Raw genomic sequence first — 19,602 nt, forward strand, 5'->3', positions numbered from 1 at the left:
GATGGACAGGTGCACACAATGACTAATTAAACTGAACTAGGACACAGGGGAAAACAGAAAACCCGACATGGAACAGTCACAAAAAAACCCAACATGTAACATATCGCCCCCTCCCGGCAAGGCGTGGCCTCACGCCGTAACGTAACAACTGAGGAGGGCGGGTGGGGGCTCTGGAGGAGGATGTGGAACAGGAGGGTGGCAGAGAAAAGACATAGAGTCCAAACAATAAGTCCATGGGGGAGTGGAGGGTGGGAGAAGCCAAGGGGGAGCCAGGAACAGGAGGAGCCAGATGACGACCCAGGCCACAGTCAGGATGGTGGCCCACGGGGGAGCCGACGGAGGGAGGAGCCATGGTGGAGGAGTGACCGCCGACTCCATGGGGCTGACCCACGGCGGCGGAGCAGGTGGAGGTGGAGCCCGAGGTGGAGACGGAGAGCCGAAGAGCCAGGGTGACGCCGAAGATCCGGAGGTCCAAGGCGGAGCAGATGTCTTCGGCGACCTCGGTGCAGGCGGAGATCCGGAAGGCCGCGGCGGAGCCGGAGCGACAGAGGACATAGGTGGAGCAGGAGGGAATGAGGAGCCCAACGGAGCCGGAGGGACGAAGGGACGGGGCGCAGCCCAAGGAGAGTAGTCCTGAGGTGCAGGTAGGGGGACGACTGACCAATGCGGAGCCGGAAGGACGAGGGAGCCCGGTGGAGCTGGTGGGCAGACGGGATCCGTTGGAGCTGAGGGAGCTGGAAGGCATGGTGGAGCCGCTGGGTCGCCGGACTGAGGCGGAGTCTGGGTCTCGGAGGCTGAGGGCGGAGACGAGGGATCCTCCAGAATCAACGCCAACAGAGCTGGAGATCGGCAGACCAGCGGCGAGCCCACGCCACAGATGGTGAGCTGAGGGTGAGCAGAGGGGCTGACGAACTCAGGCGATGAGGGTGTTGGAGTAGGAACCAGATCAATGAGAGGCGGTGGGAGAGGGAGGTCGGGTGGGATAATTTCCCAGAAATCCAATACAGGAGCTGGCTTCAGGATGATTGTGTCAGTGTGAAAGTTAATGAGGTTTCCCAGGTCCAGTTCATGCTCACCCTCAGCGGTGGCGCCGTGGGCGGGGCGTTCCATCGCCCCCGCGATCTCCACAGCTTTCTCCACCGTCGGATGCACTGCCGGCTCTCGCACCTGGTCAGACGTTTGGGGCTCGGGCTCCGGGACGATCGGCAGCTCTGTCGCTCCTGATGGCGATGGCTCAACGACCGCGGCAGGCTCTGGCTCTCCGTCTGCGGTGGGCTCGGGCAGCTCCGTGCTGCGGGGTGGTAGTGGACTGGGCGCTGGGTCCCGAGTGGGGCTGGTGTCATTCTCTGCGAGGTCCACGGTGAGTTGCTATTTGCAAGACACCAGCACCCACTCGATAAAGGTGGCGAGGCTCTCTCGAGGGCCGTCCCCGGACAACTGCCGCCGTGTGGTGATGTTAAGTCCAGCTTTGTAGAACGTGCAGAGGCAGTAGTCCGGGAAGTGTGTTAAGTTGGCCAGGAACAAAAAATCCTCGGTGTGGTCCTCGAGAGAGCGGTCCCCCTGCTCCAGCAGGATGACGAGGGCAGCGGGATCCATAATAAAAAATAAAAAACTTGGCAAAAACCGGGAAAATAAAACGGGGGAAAAACGCCGCAAACTTGCTGTTTTGATCGGTTATTATGTTACGGTGCTGTGCGGAACAACGAACACACGACAAGCATAAACAATTACCTTCTCTTTTAATCAGAGATCCAGGAGCAGATACAGACACAGGTGTGCACACACATCATAGTAGAAACAATAACCGACAATCAGACATACTAACACAGGAACTTATAAAGGGACAGATAACGAGGATGGACAGGTGCACACAATGACTAATTAAACTGAACTAGGACACAGGGGAAAACAGAAAACCCGACATGGAACAGTCACAAAAAAACCCAACATGTAACAATATTAAATATAAATTGTTATTATTATTATTATTATTATCATTAGATTTTCCAATCCCAAAAGATTTTGCATGGAAGAGCTTGTGCAGAAATTTTTTTTTAAATATGTTTTGTATGTATTTTACATAATTTATATATGTGGTGAACAAAAGTTTTAGTGTGACTGGAACGCTGTATTGTAAATAAGCAAACTCTAGAACTATTTGTCAAAAAAATGGTTTAGGGGCCGTTCACACTTCACACGTAAAACAAAACAAATTGTATAATATATATATATATATATATATATATATATATATATATATATATATATATATATATATATATATATATATATATATACATACACGCATATATAATTTATTTTGTTTGCTTTTCATTACGTATTAGTGTGAATGGCCCCTTATATAGTATGTTATAATCAACTTATTTATTTGCTTCTTAACCCATTCTTGACAGCAATCATCGTTTTCATAAATAATGTCTCACTTGTTAATGGTTACATCTTAAAAATATATATAATGCATCGCAGAATGAAATGTGTTGCTTTTGTATTTTAATGCATTGTACTTTTGAAATTGGGATAGGTAAACATTATACATAATAAATGTGGCTGATTTACGTATATTTACAAGGTTAGGCAATAAAGCATAAAGAAGTCATAAGAATTCTGCATAATGCAAGTTTCATACAAAGTACGTATATAAATTTAATATTGACACTTATGCTACTCTGTGTAAATAACGAGGGCGGGTCTCTCAGACCTGAACAGCCAATGAATAAACATTCATGTAAGGTGTAATGCTTTTGATTGGCTTTGAGAAGAAGCCGTTACTCTGCCGAGACCGGAGGAGGGATGGTCCCATCAGATAAGATAAGGAGGACGCAAAGCCCGTTACTTTCAGCATGTGCTGGAGCAGCAGCCGTGCTCTCAGCGCTGGATGTCCGCTTACTGCCCGCTAGAGATCCGTCCGCAGTCCCGCACGTTTGAAGATGCTTGGCGAGATTTAACGATATCCAAACCTTTTGCTGTTTAACCCAACACATTCTCATGGCGTCTCTACAGCAGACAAGAATTCAGTCATACCTGGAGAAGAATAAGATCGGACCCTTGTTTGAGGTATGCTACAACTTTTCACAAAACATGTTCGTGAGGCACCTCAGGATTTTGCTGCATTGTGAATGAATGAAGCAGGGGCTAATTGAGTCTGCTCGAACGCACACTGAGATGTGACTTAGAGTTGAATAGTAATGAAATGATGGCAAAAGGCATTTTAAGAACATTTTATTGTGTTTTAATCCGTTTGAATTGGGAAGTGAACGAATGTAAGCAGGACATGTGCGCGTATAAAGCCTCCTGCATTCACTTACCTTCATTCAATCAATTAAACTGTGGAAAACTAGAGATGTTGGACTTGATTTGTTGCATTAGCCACTAAAGCATTCAGCTCAGGTAATGTGACTGAGGATGTATCTGCTGACTGGACGCTTTCTCTCAGTAACCCAAACTGATGCCTTTGTTTCAGCTATCAAGATTTTCCTATTAAAATATATTGTTTTTGGAAAAGTCAGGCTCATCTCAGCTCCCTTCCTGGGTTATTTCTTTACATTTGTAATATATAGTTAGTGTATTTTGGCTTATGTAATGAATGCTGTAGCCTACTGTAAATATGGAGACATGGGAATGCTGTAACACCGGGTTGTAACGTTTGAAACAAATTGGAAATGAGCTACAAAGGATGAAATTAATATCATACATGACACTGATGAATCGACAAGTTGTAAGAATATGTAAAAATATAAGATTTATAGGACCAAAATCAGTTTTGAGGTAATGTTAAAAAACCAGAAGGTTGTAACGCTTTCTAATATATCCTTCTTTCTACTGGACCTGCAAAGATTGCACAAAATGAGAGTCTATATGTTTACATTTTAAAATGTTTATAGCATGCATTAAAGGGTATTCAAAAGATCGGTGACTTGTTTGAGGGAGATACACTCATGCCGTTTAATAAACTCAGGGATAAATTTGGAATTCCTATGACACACTTCTTCAAATACTTACAAATTTGCAATTACATCAGAGTCAAGCAACATTATTCAATGTCCAGACCAAGGCTAACAGAATTAGAACAAGTTATGTTGAATGAGGAACTTAGTACAAACAAAATTACGTTGCTTTATTGTAAATTTGTTAATAGCTCTAAAGAATCATCTGAATCTAAGAGAGTTGCTTGGGGTACAGACTTACAGTACGAACTTTCAGTTTCAGAATGGAGTGAAATAGGTGTCAGAGCCCAGAATTTGTCAATCAATACAAGATTTAAACTGCTTCAATACAATTGGATAATGCGCACTTATATTACACCTGAAAAGTTGAACAAATTTAACCCTAATATTCCAGATGTTTGCTTTAAATGCCAAAAATATAAGGGAACGTTCTTTCACTGTGTTTGGACATGTGATGTTATTCAGACATTCTGGCAAAAAGTGATGACATTAATATCTTCAATTATTTTAAAACCAGTTCCAATGACTCCTGAAATGTGTGTGCTAGGTCTAATTCCTGTTGGTATATCAGTATCAAGAATCAAATGAAAATGATAGATATCTGTTTAGTTCTCGCAAGACGGTCAATTGCATTTTACTGGAAGAAAATAGAAGGTCCATCAATTGGTCATTGGTTAAAAGATATATCACACTGTATTGTTTTGGAAAAACTTACATACAGTATTAAGGGTAAACTGAAAGATTACTATAAAATATGGGACCTCTTTATACAATTCCTTTAAAACAACGAAATAGTAATACAAGGAATGCTAGATTCCTCTCAATCCAGTGATTGATGCAAATGTGATGTGCTTTATTTGATGTGGTAATATTTATCTGTCTTAGCCCATGTGTAGCAGAACTTATTCTCCCTTTTGTTTCATTCTTTTTATATTTTATTTTATTTAGCCCTGTGTAATGGAACATGTGGATGCTGAGGGTGGGAGGGTGGGATGATAGTTAAAAATTGTCTCCATTGAAGATTTTTCTGTTATCTTGTATACTTTCTCAATAAAGACATGTTTAATAAAATGTTTATAGCATAATACTAATAATGTTTAAACATGTCAATTTGAATACTACAGTAAATTCATATTTTAAATTGACGTTACAGTCTATATGTAACAGCAGAAGTCTTTGTATTTGTCATTGATTTAAAGAGTTTAGGAGTAAGAAGTAGATTTCTAAACTACTTAAATTTATAGTAGACATATAAAATATGGAAATATTAGCCTATATCAAAACTTGAGACACAGCATAAAAATCCACTAAATTACACACGACAAATGTTACACAAATGTCATTGCATAATCAGTATGGTGTGATGGACTAAATAAAAACTATAATAAATGCAACAGAAAATAATACCAGGCAAGGCCCACCAATATGTCTGAAACAACAGAAACACCAATCACCTTGAGAAAAATGACTTTTCTGCTCCACACCATAATGATCTAAAATAGCGATGTCATCCACCAACGCTATTACCTCTATGAGGTATCTATAGTAAGAAGCACAGTCCATACGAGTCAAACTGCTGATGTATCAACTGTCTTGTAGCTGGGACTGTGTGCATGCGCTGAATATTAAACAGCAATAAAGCTAAAAGCAGCGCGTGTGTGACCTAGTACCATGGACAGTGAACGCTGTGAGTGGCTTTCTCTTTGTCGCTTTTTGAAGTGTGTTGGTTTGGGAGTATTTCATATCTGAGAATTGTTTAGGCGACTACACTGTCTCTTGAAACTGCCTCAGGTTAGTCTGACAGTTCAAATAATACTTCTAAAGAAAATGTTATATTATAGTCCACACATAAACGGTAACATGTAACTGTAATTGAAAGCAGATTAGAATGGGGCTAGTTGTCACACTGTCTGTATCCTAATAACTAGCAGTTTTTGAGTCAAAACGTCCTAACAAAAATATGTATTTTCTCTAGCAGTAGTTTTGTATGGTGGAACGTGTAGTCTTAAATTAATATAATTTTTGTGAAACTGAAAGTCTTCCAAACCCAAAGTTTAATATCATCATATTTTTAAGATAGTTTGAAGGGTTTTTTTTTTACTTAAATTTATTTTTTTTATTTTTTAACTGAAGTTCTCTGGACAAGAGTTTTTGTTTGTTTGTTTGTTTCCCTATTTTATTTAATATTTTTTTTCCACCAATCCATCCATCCCTTGCTTGCCCTAGGGTCGTGAGGATGCTACAGCCATAGGCAGGGATTATTTATTTATTTATATTTCCCACCTATCCATCCATCATCCACCACTTGGGATGCTAGAGCCATAGGCAAGGATTATTTATTTTATTTTATTTTTAATTAATTTAATTTATTACTGTTTTGCTCAAAAGCTTGTATTGTGACAACTTACCCCACTTAGTGCAACAACGTGCCCCATGTACTGTATCTTTTTTCTTGGGCATCAATGGTGAAAATGTTAAATCTATCTATCTATCTATCTATCTATCTATCTATCTATCTATCTATCTATCTATCTATCTATCTATCTATCTATCTATCTATCTATCTATCTATCTATCTATCTATCTATCTATCTATCTATCTATCTATCTATCTATCTATCTATCTATCTATCTATCTATCTATCTAATTAGTGCTGTCAAACGATTAATCGTGATTAATAGAATCCAAAATAAATGTTTTTATATATTTATTTATACACAATAAATATACACAGTACACACACATATTATGCAAAAAAAGCTTTTATTTTGAATGTGATTAATCACGATTAATCGTTTGACAGCACTGATATATATATATATATATATATATATATATATATATATATATATATATATATATATACTGTATATATATATATATATATATATATATATATATATATATGTGTGTGTGTGTGTGTGTGACAACTTGCCCCAGTCCTGCTATATGTTGTATACACAAATATTAACATATCAAGCACGGACACCAGTCTTGTCCATCAGGCTCTGCCTTTGTTATTTTATAATGTCACTGCAAACAGCTGATATAGAGCCTCAGTTTGTTTGCACATCATAACTATTATCAGTATCTCTTTGCAGGTGTGTTTGCCCGGTGTGTTTCCACTGTATGCTGTAACTGTGCTCACTACGAACGCTTTGGCACAGCAACACAGAAATACTGTACGAAAAAATGATAAATGACCCTCTCAAGCTACTTTTCCAGTTCTTGAAAAACTAAATTCACCAAGTAAACTTAAATTGAGGTCACTGTGAATGCAATATGCATGTGACTGGGGAATAAGACGATGACTGCAGCTGCTGCATCTTTAAAGTGTCAGACCTTCCTCACTGAGGCACGGCAACACAGAACTGAAATATTTTATAGGTCAGTATTTTTTTAAATCTGAATTACATTTGTATGCCACAGAATTTGGCCACTTATGAATATTAACGCTATAAAACTAGTTCTTTCTCTCTTTAAACTGACTTATACAGACACATTCAGTGTCAGCAGCAGCAAGAAGAGAAGAGCAATTTGTTACAATTTTTAAGACCTTATCGCTTCACTTAAGTCCAGATTAGTTGGTAGTCGACATAGTTAACTGGTGATCAGCCTTCTGGCTGCTCTGAATTAATAAGGAAGTTCTCCTGTAGAAAAAAAGGGGGGGGGGGGAAATTGAATAAATGTAACAGAGCAGACAACACTTACAGCATGCTTATATGCCTTCAAATTGATATAATGAAATATACCTGCACTAAATGAAAGGCTTTAACTATTTTAATTTTCCAGTAGAGTGACATATTGTGTGGGGGTTGAGGATCGAGATATACTGTTGCTGTGTTGATTAGCTTCAACTGTTTTGCCTGAATGCATTTTTTTGCATTCATTAGTGAAGAGATATTTTAATTGACATCTTCTTAAGACTTTCCTAGAAGATTCGCCTTCTAATGATGCCCAAGATCTGTACTGAGAGATATCTTTTTTTTATTTTTTTCAATCTCATTTTGTTCTATATGCTTTGGCAATAAAAAGAATAAGTAATGAGAGTTTTCATGAAAAAAACCCCTAAGACTAAACTTAAAAACGCAGAGAGAAGCGGATAGCAGAATTCATAGCCTCGTAGGCAGCGATTATTTGTTCCACTCAGCTGTGACGAGAACAAGTTTTGGACAGGAACAGGAAAACAGGCTATCAATAGCCAATCAAAGTAGCCGTCTCGCAGTGTAATGGTTATAGGCAGTGCAATAAAGGGAGTAAAAAGTTTGTAAAGCACCAGCATAATGGATCTCTGTTGTGAGAATTGTGCATTCACCCACAAAATGCACTGTAGCCTGAGCAAATGCAGGTTTGATTAGCATACTAATGCATTCAAGCAATAAAACCACAGGCACCAACATACAAGTCATTTCAGTATTCAGAACACATATGGTTAATATATTTTTAATTCGGACAGTATGTGTTTATGTGTATACTGGAATCTTATCATTATGGCTGGAGGTTTGATTTGCGGCTGTCACTGACAGTACTTGCAGTTTACTGAGCCACATAAAAACTTGGTGAGAAATCTTGTTGTTTTATTGGCCCCGATTGGCCCCCCTCACAGTGGGGGAAGCATTTTTGTTTAAAGGAATAGTTCACCCAATGAAAAATTGCTGAACATCAGGCCACCCAAAATGTAGATGAGTTTGTTTCATCATTGCAACAGACGTGGAGAAATTTAGCATAACATAATTTGCTCACTAATGGATCAACTGTGGTGAATGGGTGCCGTCAGAATGAGAGTTGATAAAACATAACAATAATTCACAAGTAATCCACAAGATTCCAGTCCATCAATTATCATCTTGTGAAGCAAAAAAGTTTCTGTTTCTGTGAGATAAAATACATACCCTCTATACATAATATTGTTTTCTCCCTTGGAAATGTCGTCCGAATCAGGAGAGAAATATGCACAGATCAGTTTACAGTTCAAAGCAGTTCTAAACAAGTATGTTGGTGGTTTTAGGATTTATGAACAGAGGTTGGACATTTTCACTGTAGGAAGTGTTTTTATGGATTATGGACTGATATTTAAAATATATTATGATTATTACAAACCTAGCTTTTTGCTTCACAAGATATTAACTGATGGACTGGAGTGGTGTGGATTACTTGTGGATTATTGTGATGTTATTTTATCAGCTGTTTGGACTCTCACTCTGACGGCACCCATTCACTGTAAATAATTGGTGACCAAATAATACTACATTTCTCCAAATCTGTTCTGATGAAGAAACAAACCTACATCTTGGATGTCCTTGAGGTTGAGTAAATTTTCAGCTTTATTTATTTATTTGGTGAACTATTTCTTTAAAAGTTCTGATGTACATTGTGCTATATCATAAGGGATGTAAATACAAGATATATGAGAAAGCTTTGTTTTGCCATAAGACCATCCCAATGCATTTCAGAGTCAAGGGTAGACTGGGCATTGCTTTGTTCTTGAAAAGTAATTCAGAAATAGAGCAATTTGTGCGGCTCAGCTTCTCCAGGGCTCTGTGTAAGGATCACAGCCTAGACCTCTCTGAAATAGTGTCAGCCGATGTTCACTGAACTCCTGGTGTGAAGGAACTAGGGGTTGAAGGTTGTTTGGTCATTTCTGTTCTTCTAGTTTCTCCTTAGCCTGCTGTACCTGTGTCTTAAATCTGCAGTGTGTGATTTCTGCACCCCTAACGTCACCAAACAGGATGTATAATGAACGTAATATTTTATGTGCAGTGATTTACCCTTTTTCTTGTTCACACTCTTTGCCTTCAGTGGTTCATTTTAAAAGGTCATGCAGTTTGACTAATGAATATAATGCCAAATGTCATTTTGAGAAGTGACATTTAGTTCAACAGCACTGTATCTGTGCATTAGTGGCAGTGATTTTTCTGCAGGTTAAATCGTTATGCCAGTAGATACTGTAGGGGTGTGCGATAATGACAAAAAATTATATATTTTTTTACAAATATTTTTGATATACATTTGAAATGATTTGGAGAGAAAAGGGAAAACGTACTTTAAATATAAACCTAAAATCGGCAAATCACTGCATGAGTGAGTCACTGAGTCATTCATTCAACCGATTCTTTCAAACGGCTGACTGATTCAGTAATGAAACACTGTTGTGTGTTGCTCAGAGATGCAAACAGTTCTGTTGTGGCTTTGTTTGGAACTATTTTCGTTGTCGAAATAAGGCAAAAACAAGAATTGTTGTGTCTGAAATGTAAGTCACTTAATATTAACTCCTTGTTTATTGAGCTATTCATCAAATCAATCATATTTGCAATATACTCTTTGAGTGATATTAACTATATCAGATGATATAAATATAAAAGACTAGGGCTGCATGATAAAGCTCATGCTATTATCATGCGCATCTCGTCAGTAAAGCCGGTTCTGTGATTAGTAGCAAATCTCCATCACGTTCATTCAGATGGGGTGGCATTTAATACACAGAGCTGTCGATCACTGACAAGCTACGCAATATCGCGCTCATAATCGCAGATGAATCGCCTTCATTTGCATGTGATTTATCGTGCAGCCCTATAAAAGACATATAAAAGTCATACGGGGCATTTTTACCCCCTTATCTTGAATTTTGGGGGAATTGTAAATGTATTTCAATAGACTAAATCACACAGTGAAAGCATGAAATCTAAATGCGCTGACGCAGTAGTCTAACCTAGTGACTTTTTTGAGTGAGTCATTTAAATAATTTATTCAACGATTCGTTCAAACGCATTCCATTACATTGCATATTTCCCTACTATATAGGTGAAATACTGCAGGTTTGTAACTCGAACTTAAATGACTTTTGGTGAGATTTTAAAGTGCGCATCCAGTGGAAACTTTACTATATCATGAGGCCACAACGGAGGGTTTGTAAATGGCAGTGTAGCAACACAACTGGTGCCGGTGTGTTACAATATGGCAATATGGCTAATGTGATCTGTCTGGATTAAATTCAAACTTCACACATTCACACTAAAAATAATGTAAGTTTTAATAATTGTGAACTTATTACTTATTAAAAAGAAGTATCTAGTCAAAAGAATATTTGGTTTCGGACACAGTCTGTTTTTGTGAGTGAGTCATTAAATCATTCGCTCAACCAATTCATTCACAAACACTGATTTTGAACTACTTTGATTTCATTTGGAACTAAAAATAGACAAAATATAAAAGCAACATCACACAATTGTGCTGGTGGCCTGTCAGCATTTGTGCTGAGTCCAAATAAAAATGCAATGAAATAGTGAATAACAAATAAGTTTGCTTTGTACACGTTGACCATGGCTTTGGTTTGTATTGACCAGTATTTTTAAATATTTGAAATCCTCTGGCTCTAGATTTCTTGAGCTGCAACTGTCATTATGAAGCTCCTCAGTGTCCCACAACTGACAAATGGAATGCTACATCAGCACACGGAATATCGATAAAACCAATTGGCTGGAGAACCATTACATTTCCCACTTGTAATTGAAAATGACACCTACCACAGGCAAATGAAACCTCAAGAACTGTTCAGTCTGGGTTGGTGTATCTCACTGGGTAATATAGATATATCATAGATTTCAGCCAAAAAGCCAATAATTGGATATTTTTGGGGGATGTGATAGGGAACCATTTTCTGTCATTCAATAGACAACCTTAAATGAGACAAAACTGTTTAGGTCTTGTTGAGACTTCTTTAATTACAGCAGAGGGGCTGCACACACACACACACACACACACACACACACACATAGCTCTCTACAGTACCCTGAGGAGAGACACACACTCGCAGCAGGGTTGGATAATGGAGGGGAGATAGAGAGTTCCCTCTCTTGCCTTTATTTATAGAGGTTTCTTGGCTGTCTGTGCACTAATTAATGTTTCAGTGACCCGCAGACACCCGAGGCGTCAGCACAGCATGAGCTCCCCTCTCTTGATCTTGAGCAAATGCCCTGCATTACGAGACAAACTCACCTGATAGTCCGAAGCAAAATAAATGCAATATTAAGTGGATCCTGTGATCAAATCAGGGCCAAATTGACATGTCTGAACATGTAGCATTTCCTTATTAAGAAATGTGACGCCATCCATATGGGAAAGTCTGTGATTATCAAATTTTTTCACAATGCTTCCGATCTATATGACCTTTGTCGAACACTGTAATTAAAGGTAAATCCCTCATTGTATGGCCTCGTGCATCATGGGTTTAGATTTTTTTCAGCAACTTTCTGCATTTGTGAAAAAGTTAGGTGGTTTAAGTAGCTATCTTAGTCAAAATACTGTATAAAGAAAGTTAAAGCAATAAAGAAAGTCTGATCACAGACTGCTCTGAATGATGTGGTAACGATGTAACCAAATCTTATTTATCTTAATTATGCACTTTATTGTTTTTTTTAATCAAAATTATATTAATGCTTTTTTAAATAATCTATTATGCTCACCAAGACTGCATTTATATGATCAAAATAATTATATTATTTATCATTATTATAATATTATATAATATTTACAATTTAAAATAACTGTTTTCTATTTTAATATATTTTAAAATTGAATTTATTCTTGTGATGCAAAGCTGAATTTTTACTCCAATCTTCAGTGTCACATGATCCTTCAGAAATCATTCTAATATGCTGATTTTATACTCAGTTATAATCAGTTATTACTGGTGCTCTGTTATTAATAATGATTCTTATTATTATCAACATTAAAAAAAATGTTTTGGCAGCTTAATGTTTTTGTAAAAACCATGCATTTTAAAATTAGCTGATTTAAAATCACCAGTTATTTTAAAAATATATTTATATAGGAACCTTTTTTTTTTTTTTTTTAATTGTAATACTATTTGACAATATTGCTGTTTTTACTGTGATGTGTTCAATTAAATACTTGGTGGGATAATAGATTTAAAATAAATAAATAAATAAATAAATAAATGAATGAATAAATAAATCTTAATTATTCATAACTGTAATGTATACATGCCACTGTATATGTAACATACTTCATATTTAATATTTTATATATAAATGAGTTGTTATATTGTCTGTGTTGCTCTTTGCGGCTGTACCACTCCTTGCCTTTCCTCCTCCTTCTGTCTCAAGGGCTGGAACCCATCCAGAACTCTGTCCCAGCCTTCAGTCAGTGTCTCCCTGCTGTGACGTAAGGCATAAATGAAGCAATCTGAGGAATAACGAGAGTCCAGTCTCAAGTAAAGCTGAGCTCTGGTTAAAACGTCACCATATATATATATACAATAAGATCAACAGTGGCAACATATTAATAACTTATTGCATCCATACTGTGTCTGGACAGTGAGTCAGGAGACTGTAGTAAATAATTCATTTTAATTCCTTAACAAGGAATTGTTGCTTCATTTTCTGAAGAGTTTCTGGCAGTGACTGAGACAGTCTGTGGTAAACACACAGTATCAGTATCATCATGGCTCATGATAGCTCGGCTGAAGGAAGAGGCTTCAAGGACACGAACAGAACAGAAGATATCAAGAGAATTTGTGTCAGCAAGAGCGAGGATAATATGTTTAATGAAAGCTATTTGGGTGTTATTTCAACCAGTCATGAAGGACTATTTGTTTACAACATCATCATCTTAACTGTCCATCTGAATGGTAACACATATTTATTTTAATATTATTATTATTTTTAAAAATATTTGGAAAAGAAATCATAATCACATCCTGCATTAAAGGCATCCTTTAAAAAAATGTTATGCATGCTTTATAAGGCTGAAATAACAAAATGATTGATGCGATTAGTTATCACAATCTGAAATTCTAGAATACTAGTCGACTAGAATACAAGCATAAGTAATAATATTTTATATATTAAAATATTAAGTAATAATGTGCTGTTTCAGTTTTATAAAATAAGTGTTCCTGCTTAATATAAAATTAGAAGTTTAGTTAACTTTAGCTGGAGAAGCTCCCTGCACCGCCATGGCCTCCGTTCTGTCTGTTCCGCCTCTGTCAGACCTCTGTCGTGTGTGTCATGTGTTCCCGCCTCACGTTTCCATATTTGGTTTGTTTCCTGTCCTCATCTAGTGTGATTTATTAGTTAATTCTTGTCCAGCTGTGTTTGTCTAATTGTGTGATTTGTATTTATAGTCCTGTCCATTCAGTTTGATTTTCATCTGGTCTACTCGTTACTCCTGTTCCTGTCCTGCCTTGCTTTGTCTTGCCCTGCCTTGTTTGAATTTATTAAAGACTGTTATTTTAGTTTACCTCATCTCGTGTTCCTCGTTCATCCTTGCTGTGTGCACTGTGACCAATAGCCAGTAAAGCTTTGTAAAAATGTTTAAAAATGGCAAATTTATTATTTTTATTTTTTTTTGTGAAAAACTCCTCACAACTGATATTACTTTCGATTCACTCTTCAGGTTGGATAAGGAAAGTCAAAGTCAAGCGCATTGCATTGTGGGATGCAGTATTTTGCCCATGCTGTACCCTGCACATTTTGGCAGATGTAGTAGATCACCTGGTGTTTTATGCATGAAAATGTGCTTACTGTGCATGGTTCACATACTATTGCTGAAGTAGTAAGAGTAGTACTACAAACATTCTCTGACACAGAATGTAAATGGCTGAAGGAAGTGCTTTGGAAATGTTGTCCACAACAGAGTTTGTTCTTTAAAACTTTCACTGAACTTGGCTTGCAGTCAGGTTGTCTATTAGAAAAGCTGAGATTGCCTCCCCCTGCCAATTTCCCCAGTCTGTCAGCATGATCGAGAGATCCTGTGTTTCTCCATCCTGATGATGCAAGAAAATCAATCGAAAAGCTTATTTCTGTGCATGGATTTTGACCTAAATTTCAGTATGTCTATGCATGCTCTCCATCATGCAGATTAGTATCTTAATTACTGTAAGCCTTTCTCATTGGCTGCAACTTCCAACCGTATCATCACCCTGTTGACGTCTGTATTAAAGAGGTCAGTGAAGTAGACAGGGAAAACCCCTCTCAGATAGCATCAAGTGCTTTACATTCTTCAAACGAGTGTGTGCTAATCCACGCCGTGCTTTCCTGTTTACCACAAGGGCAATTATTCACTGGGGAGTCTGGGGTAGTTACAGAAATATAGCCCTGCTCAATTTACTTCCTGCTAAAGCCACAAATTACAGCTCTCTTTTATGTGCCCCCTGTTGCTAGGTTAGTTTAATTGCCCAACAAGGCTTATGTGTCGTAATTACTGTGTTTGCATCTACCGTCTTGTTGATTTGTGATTGTCTGGCTTGTAACACACAACTGATGCTTTGTTTCGTGGAAGTGGAAACTTATAAAAGTAGTTTTTACATGCACTAGACTTATTTACGAAATGCCTACTTTTGTTTTTACAACTCAAAAAAGTCATAATTGGACAAAAGTTGTTTTTCCAGAGAAGGGTAAATTTGTATTTTCGACACAACTTTGCTTAATAACGGAGCAAATTTCATCTGAGGGGTGCTTTCTCTCGTAAATCAGATTTTTTGTGATTACAGTATATTTGTCAGACCTCTGTTGTGTGTGTCATGTGTTCCTGCCGCTTGTGCCCTTATTTGGTTTGTTTCCTGTCCTTGTCTGATGTAATCATTAGTTTATTCGTGTCTAGCCGTGTCTGTCTAATTATCCCTGAGTATTTAAGTCCTGTCTGTGTTGTGAGATGTCGTCTGGTCTACTCGTTACTTCCCGGTCTGCCCTGTCCTGCCCTGCCCTGCCCTGCCCTGCCCTGCCCTGTCCTGCCCTGCCTTGCCCTGCCCTGCCCTGCCCTGTCCTGCCCTGCCCTGCCCTGTCCTGTCCTGTCCTGTCCTGTCCTGCCCTGCCCTGTCTTCATTAAAGACATATTATTTGAGTTACATCCTCGTCTCCGTGTTCCTTGTTCCTCCCTGCTGTGTGCACCGTGACAATATTAGTGGTTTCAAACATATTTAAAAAGTCTTAATTTGCTTTTAGAACTCTGCAGAATCACCTGATTGTTACACATTTTGTAAAACCTAATTTTCCCCTATAGCACCCCTTTTCCGGGCCCTGTTTGGAAACTCCTGGATTGGGAAACGAATCACGTCTGAATAAGGCTTAATACACTTTAAATGCAATTTTTATGATGCCTACCAGCATTTTTTTTTAAATTGTATTTTTTAACATTAGTCTTCATTTTTGGTTTCGCACAGTGGAAAAGAAATTTCCAGAAATCTGATCCTCTCCGGATTGGATTTTTTGTGATTGCAATATCTTATTGGTTTCAAACATTTTGATACAAAAACCCTTAATGTAAACAAAAGCTTAATATTAAGTACAAAAAAAAAAGTTCAATTAATTGAAGGTAAATATTTTCAAGGTAATTAAATAAAAATGTATCATTAAAAAAAATTCTAAAATGATATAATACATACTGTTTTTAAGTAAACAAAATTAAACAAAAACAACACACTGTCAATATCACAGGACTATTCTCACACTGTAAAAATGGGTATGCTTTATATATTTTTTGAAGATACCTTGTAGGAGAGCATCATCTTTAAATTGTGTGAACGTGTTAAAAATTCTATCATTATTTAACATAGGTTTAATCAGTATTGGCTCTTTATTGCCTTCATTTAAATACATTATAATATGAGCAAAATCTAATGTTGATCAACCTCTAATTCATATGTATTTGTAAATCACTACACTAACCATCATCAATACATATTAATGCCTATATACATAATGTTTTTCCACTAACACTCCTTTTGCAGACCCCCGGTTCAAAAACTCTTGGTTTAGAAAATTTGAATTCAGAATTTTGATGATGCCTACCAGCAATGTTTTTTAAACATAAATCTCAATTTTAGCCTTCCATCCTGCCAGTTAGCCTCCAGCAATATCCTCTTGCATGCTATAGCTCATATAATACTCAATATCAGTGTGAGAATATTTCCCTGACCAATTACCTAATTAGTTTTCCTGATGGTGAAAGCTTGCCAGTGCTGCTGATGCTGAGGTTGGCACGACGCAAGCTGGCTTGACAATGTGCTTCTTTAGCACAAGTTCTCTGGCATTTACTCACATGCTGCACGTCTGTACTCTAATCGCTTTTTGTTTGGCTCTGATAGGAGATGATGACCAAACTGATAACTGAGACACCAGACCACCCCATTGCTTTCCTCATTGGCCATCTGCAAACCAAGCAGGAGAGTCCCGGCAGGATTCAGAGGACCCTGTCGGGATCTGCAGCACTGTGGGCCGAGAGCTCCTCGGGTGGGTACAGTTCAGAATCCTTCAAGCTGTTTCGCACATAGAAAAAATGTAGGTCACTACCAGTTTCTCTCTCTGTAGAATACAAAGGTACACGACGGGACTCCAGAGGTTATGAAAAACCTTGGCAGATCCATCCCAAGAAGCCCAAGAAATCAAAGAGCGACCTGGCCGTGTCCAACATTTCCCCTCCGTCTCCTGAGTCTAAATCATGTGAGTCCTGCTACAAGAGAGAAGCTAGTGTCATTACATCAGTTTTATGTGATTCGTTAATCTGAGATCAGCCAAGCATTTTCAGAGATCAGAAATAGAGGAGACTGTCTGTACATTAGTGAACAATGACGACTTCTATCTTTAGATAGTGCCATTATGGAGGCTATCAGCATGAGCTCTGAGCGATATGTATTGCTGTGGGAGTAACTTGTAGAAGCGTCTTTAATAATTTAATATGATGCTCTGTTACTGACAGCGGTTCTATTTCTAGTGGAGGCTGTTGGCCAGTTTTGGGGAAATGGCACGAAGGGAGATTGTAAATACGTGTAACCCAGTTTTAAACTGGATGTGTGCCTGTGCCCATTTCCAGTCGACTTATTTAAATGGTTTTAGTATCAGTGAGTTTGTAAAATCCTGTGATTGTGTTTCTATTTTTGCTCTTATGTTTTAAATCAATAGTTCAACCAAATTTTAAAGGGGTCATATGATGCGATTTCAAGTTTTCCTTTCTCCTTTCCTCTCTCGTTTGTGCATAGATGAGATCCCTAAAGTTGCAAAGACTAAAGTCTCAAAACCAAAGAGTATTCTTTATCAAAGTTAAGACTGCCACGCCATATTTTTTTCCCACTGAGATGCTTTCTTTACCTCTTAGAGCTCCGTATTCTTACTATATCATACTATACTGTATATAAACCATATACGCTAAAATAAAAACATATATGCAAAGCCTTTTAATATTTTGGCAGTGCTCAAAACACTCCATTTTCCATTAAAAATGGATTTTTAAAAAGTGTTATTTTACATGTCAGGCTTTACAGGGTTAATTGTAGGTCATGTTAACTTCCTAAACTTTTATAATGAACATTTGCTTTGTACATGTAAAAGCACTTCTCGACGTCAAGTTTTGATATTCGCAAGTGTGTATGAGATTTGAGAGCTGCAGTAAATTTTGTTTCTTTTTTGTGTGAATTATTCATTTAGCATCTTTGAAGTGTCAGCTACGTCAGGTGTTCACAAAAACATAGGCTCTTGTTTTCCAGGCAGTCATATTTCACATAATGAGTCCAGAGGTTACTCTGCAGCACATGCAAAATAAACAGAGTGTAATTTACACATGGACACATGCTGCAATATGCATAGTAGCTCTCATTTTCAAGCTCATGCATGACACGGAAAGACAGAATCTGTTCTTCCTAAGCAACAAATTGCGCAGGACTCTGATATGTGACCCTGGACCACAAAACCAGTCTTAATTCGCTGGGGTATATTTGTAGCAATAGCCAAAAATACATTGTGTGGGTCAAAATTATCGATTTTTCTTTTATGACAAAAATCATTAGGACATTAAGTAAATATCATGTTCCATGAAGATATTTTGTAAATTTCTTACTGTAAATATATCAAAACTTCATTTTTGATTAGTAATATGCATAGCTAACTTAATTTGGACAACTTTAAAGGCGATTTTCTCAATATTTTGACTTTTTTGCACCCTCAGATTCCAGATTTTCAAATAGTTGTCTATCATTATAACATCCACTAATTGGTTGATCTGGGTATCCAGCGTCCAGCTTTAGCTGTGTGGTGCTTGATTGCAAAATCTAATGAGCTGTTTTGTTCTTTTACCTGAAATAACCTGTGCTGTCATTGTGTTCATGGAGTTTTTTTGGGGTTTTTTTTTGTCAGGTGAAAATGCAACTCTTACTGTGTGCCATCATATTGCATGCTCACAATACTTTTTGTCTGCATAGGCCACGTTTAAATCAATTACAGAGGCTTGGGAAATGTGGATGGGAAAACACCCTGTACAGAAATCATTTGCAAAACATGCACTACACTGAAAGCCAATACCTCTGAGTCACAGGAGTGGCAAACACATTTAGCTTGACGTTGTGAGTGTCTTAAATTATTCAATGTTACACTCTTTGCTACAAGTGCTCTTAGTCAGACTCGCAGAAGTATTGCATATGTCTGACAATCTGCACACGTTTGGATTTTTTGCACTGGGGCTATGAATAGTGACAGCACTAAAATAGTACAATTTGAAGTACTTTTTCCCAAAACAAGTTGTCAAGAGTCCTGGACAAAGTAAAATTGCCTTTAAAATGCTCAGCGGTTGTTCAGGTCAACAAAGTGACTGATACTGATTTCAGTTGGATGAGATTTTAGCAAATTT

General features: G+C 37.8%; 1 protein-coding gene across 1 annotated transcript in view; it reads left to right on the top strand.

Moving 5' to 3' along the window:
• Positions 1-3,006: 3,006 nt before the first annotated feature.
• The window catches only part of LOC306865021 (uncharacterized protein C8orf34 homolog), a gene marked incomplete at both ends in the record, with an annotated part of 85,873 nt that continues 69,277 nt past the window's right edge, over positions 3,007-19,602 (top strand). The window contains 3 exons of the mRNA XM_079409349.1: positions 3,007-3,075; positions 17,072-17,216; positions 17,295-17,426. Coding sequence (XP_079265475.1) covers positions 3,007-3,075; positions 17,072-17,216; positions 17,295-17,426 — 346 coding nt within the window. The remainder of the gene's footprint in view (positions 3,076-17,071; positions 17,217-17,294; positions 17,427-19,602) is intronic.

Source organism: Barbus barbus (assembly GCF_936440315.1).
Source record: "Barbus barbus genome assembly, chromosome: 46".
In the NCBI taxonomy this organism is placed as follows: domain Eukaryota; kingdom Metazoa; phylum Chordata; class Actinopteri; order Cypriniformes; family Cyprinidae; genus Barbus; species Barbus barbus.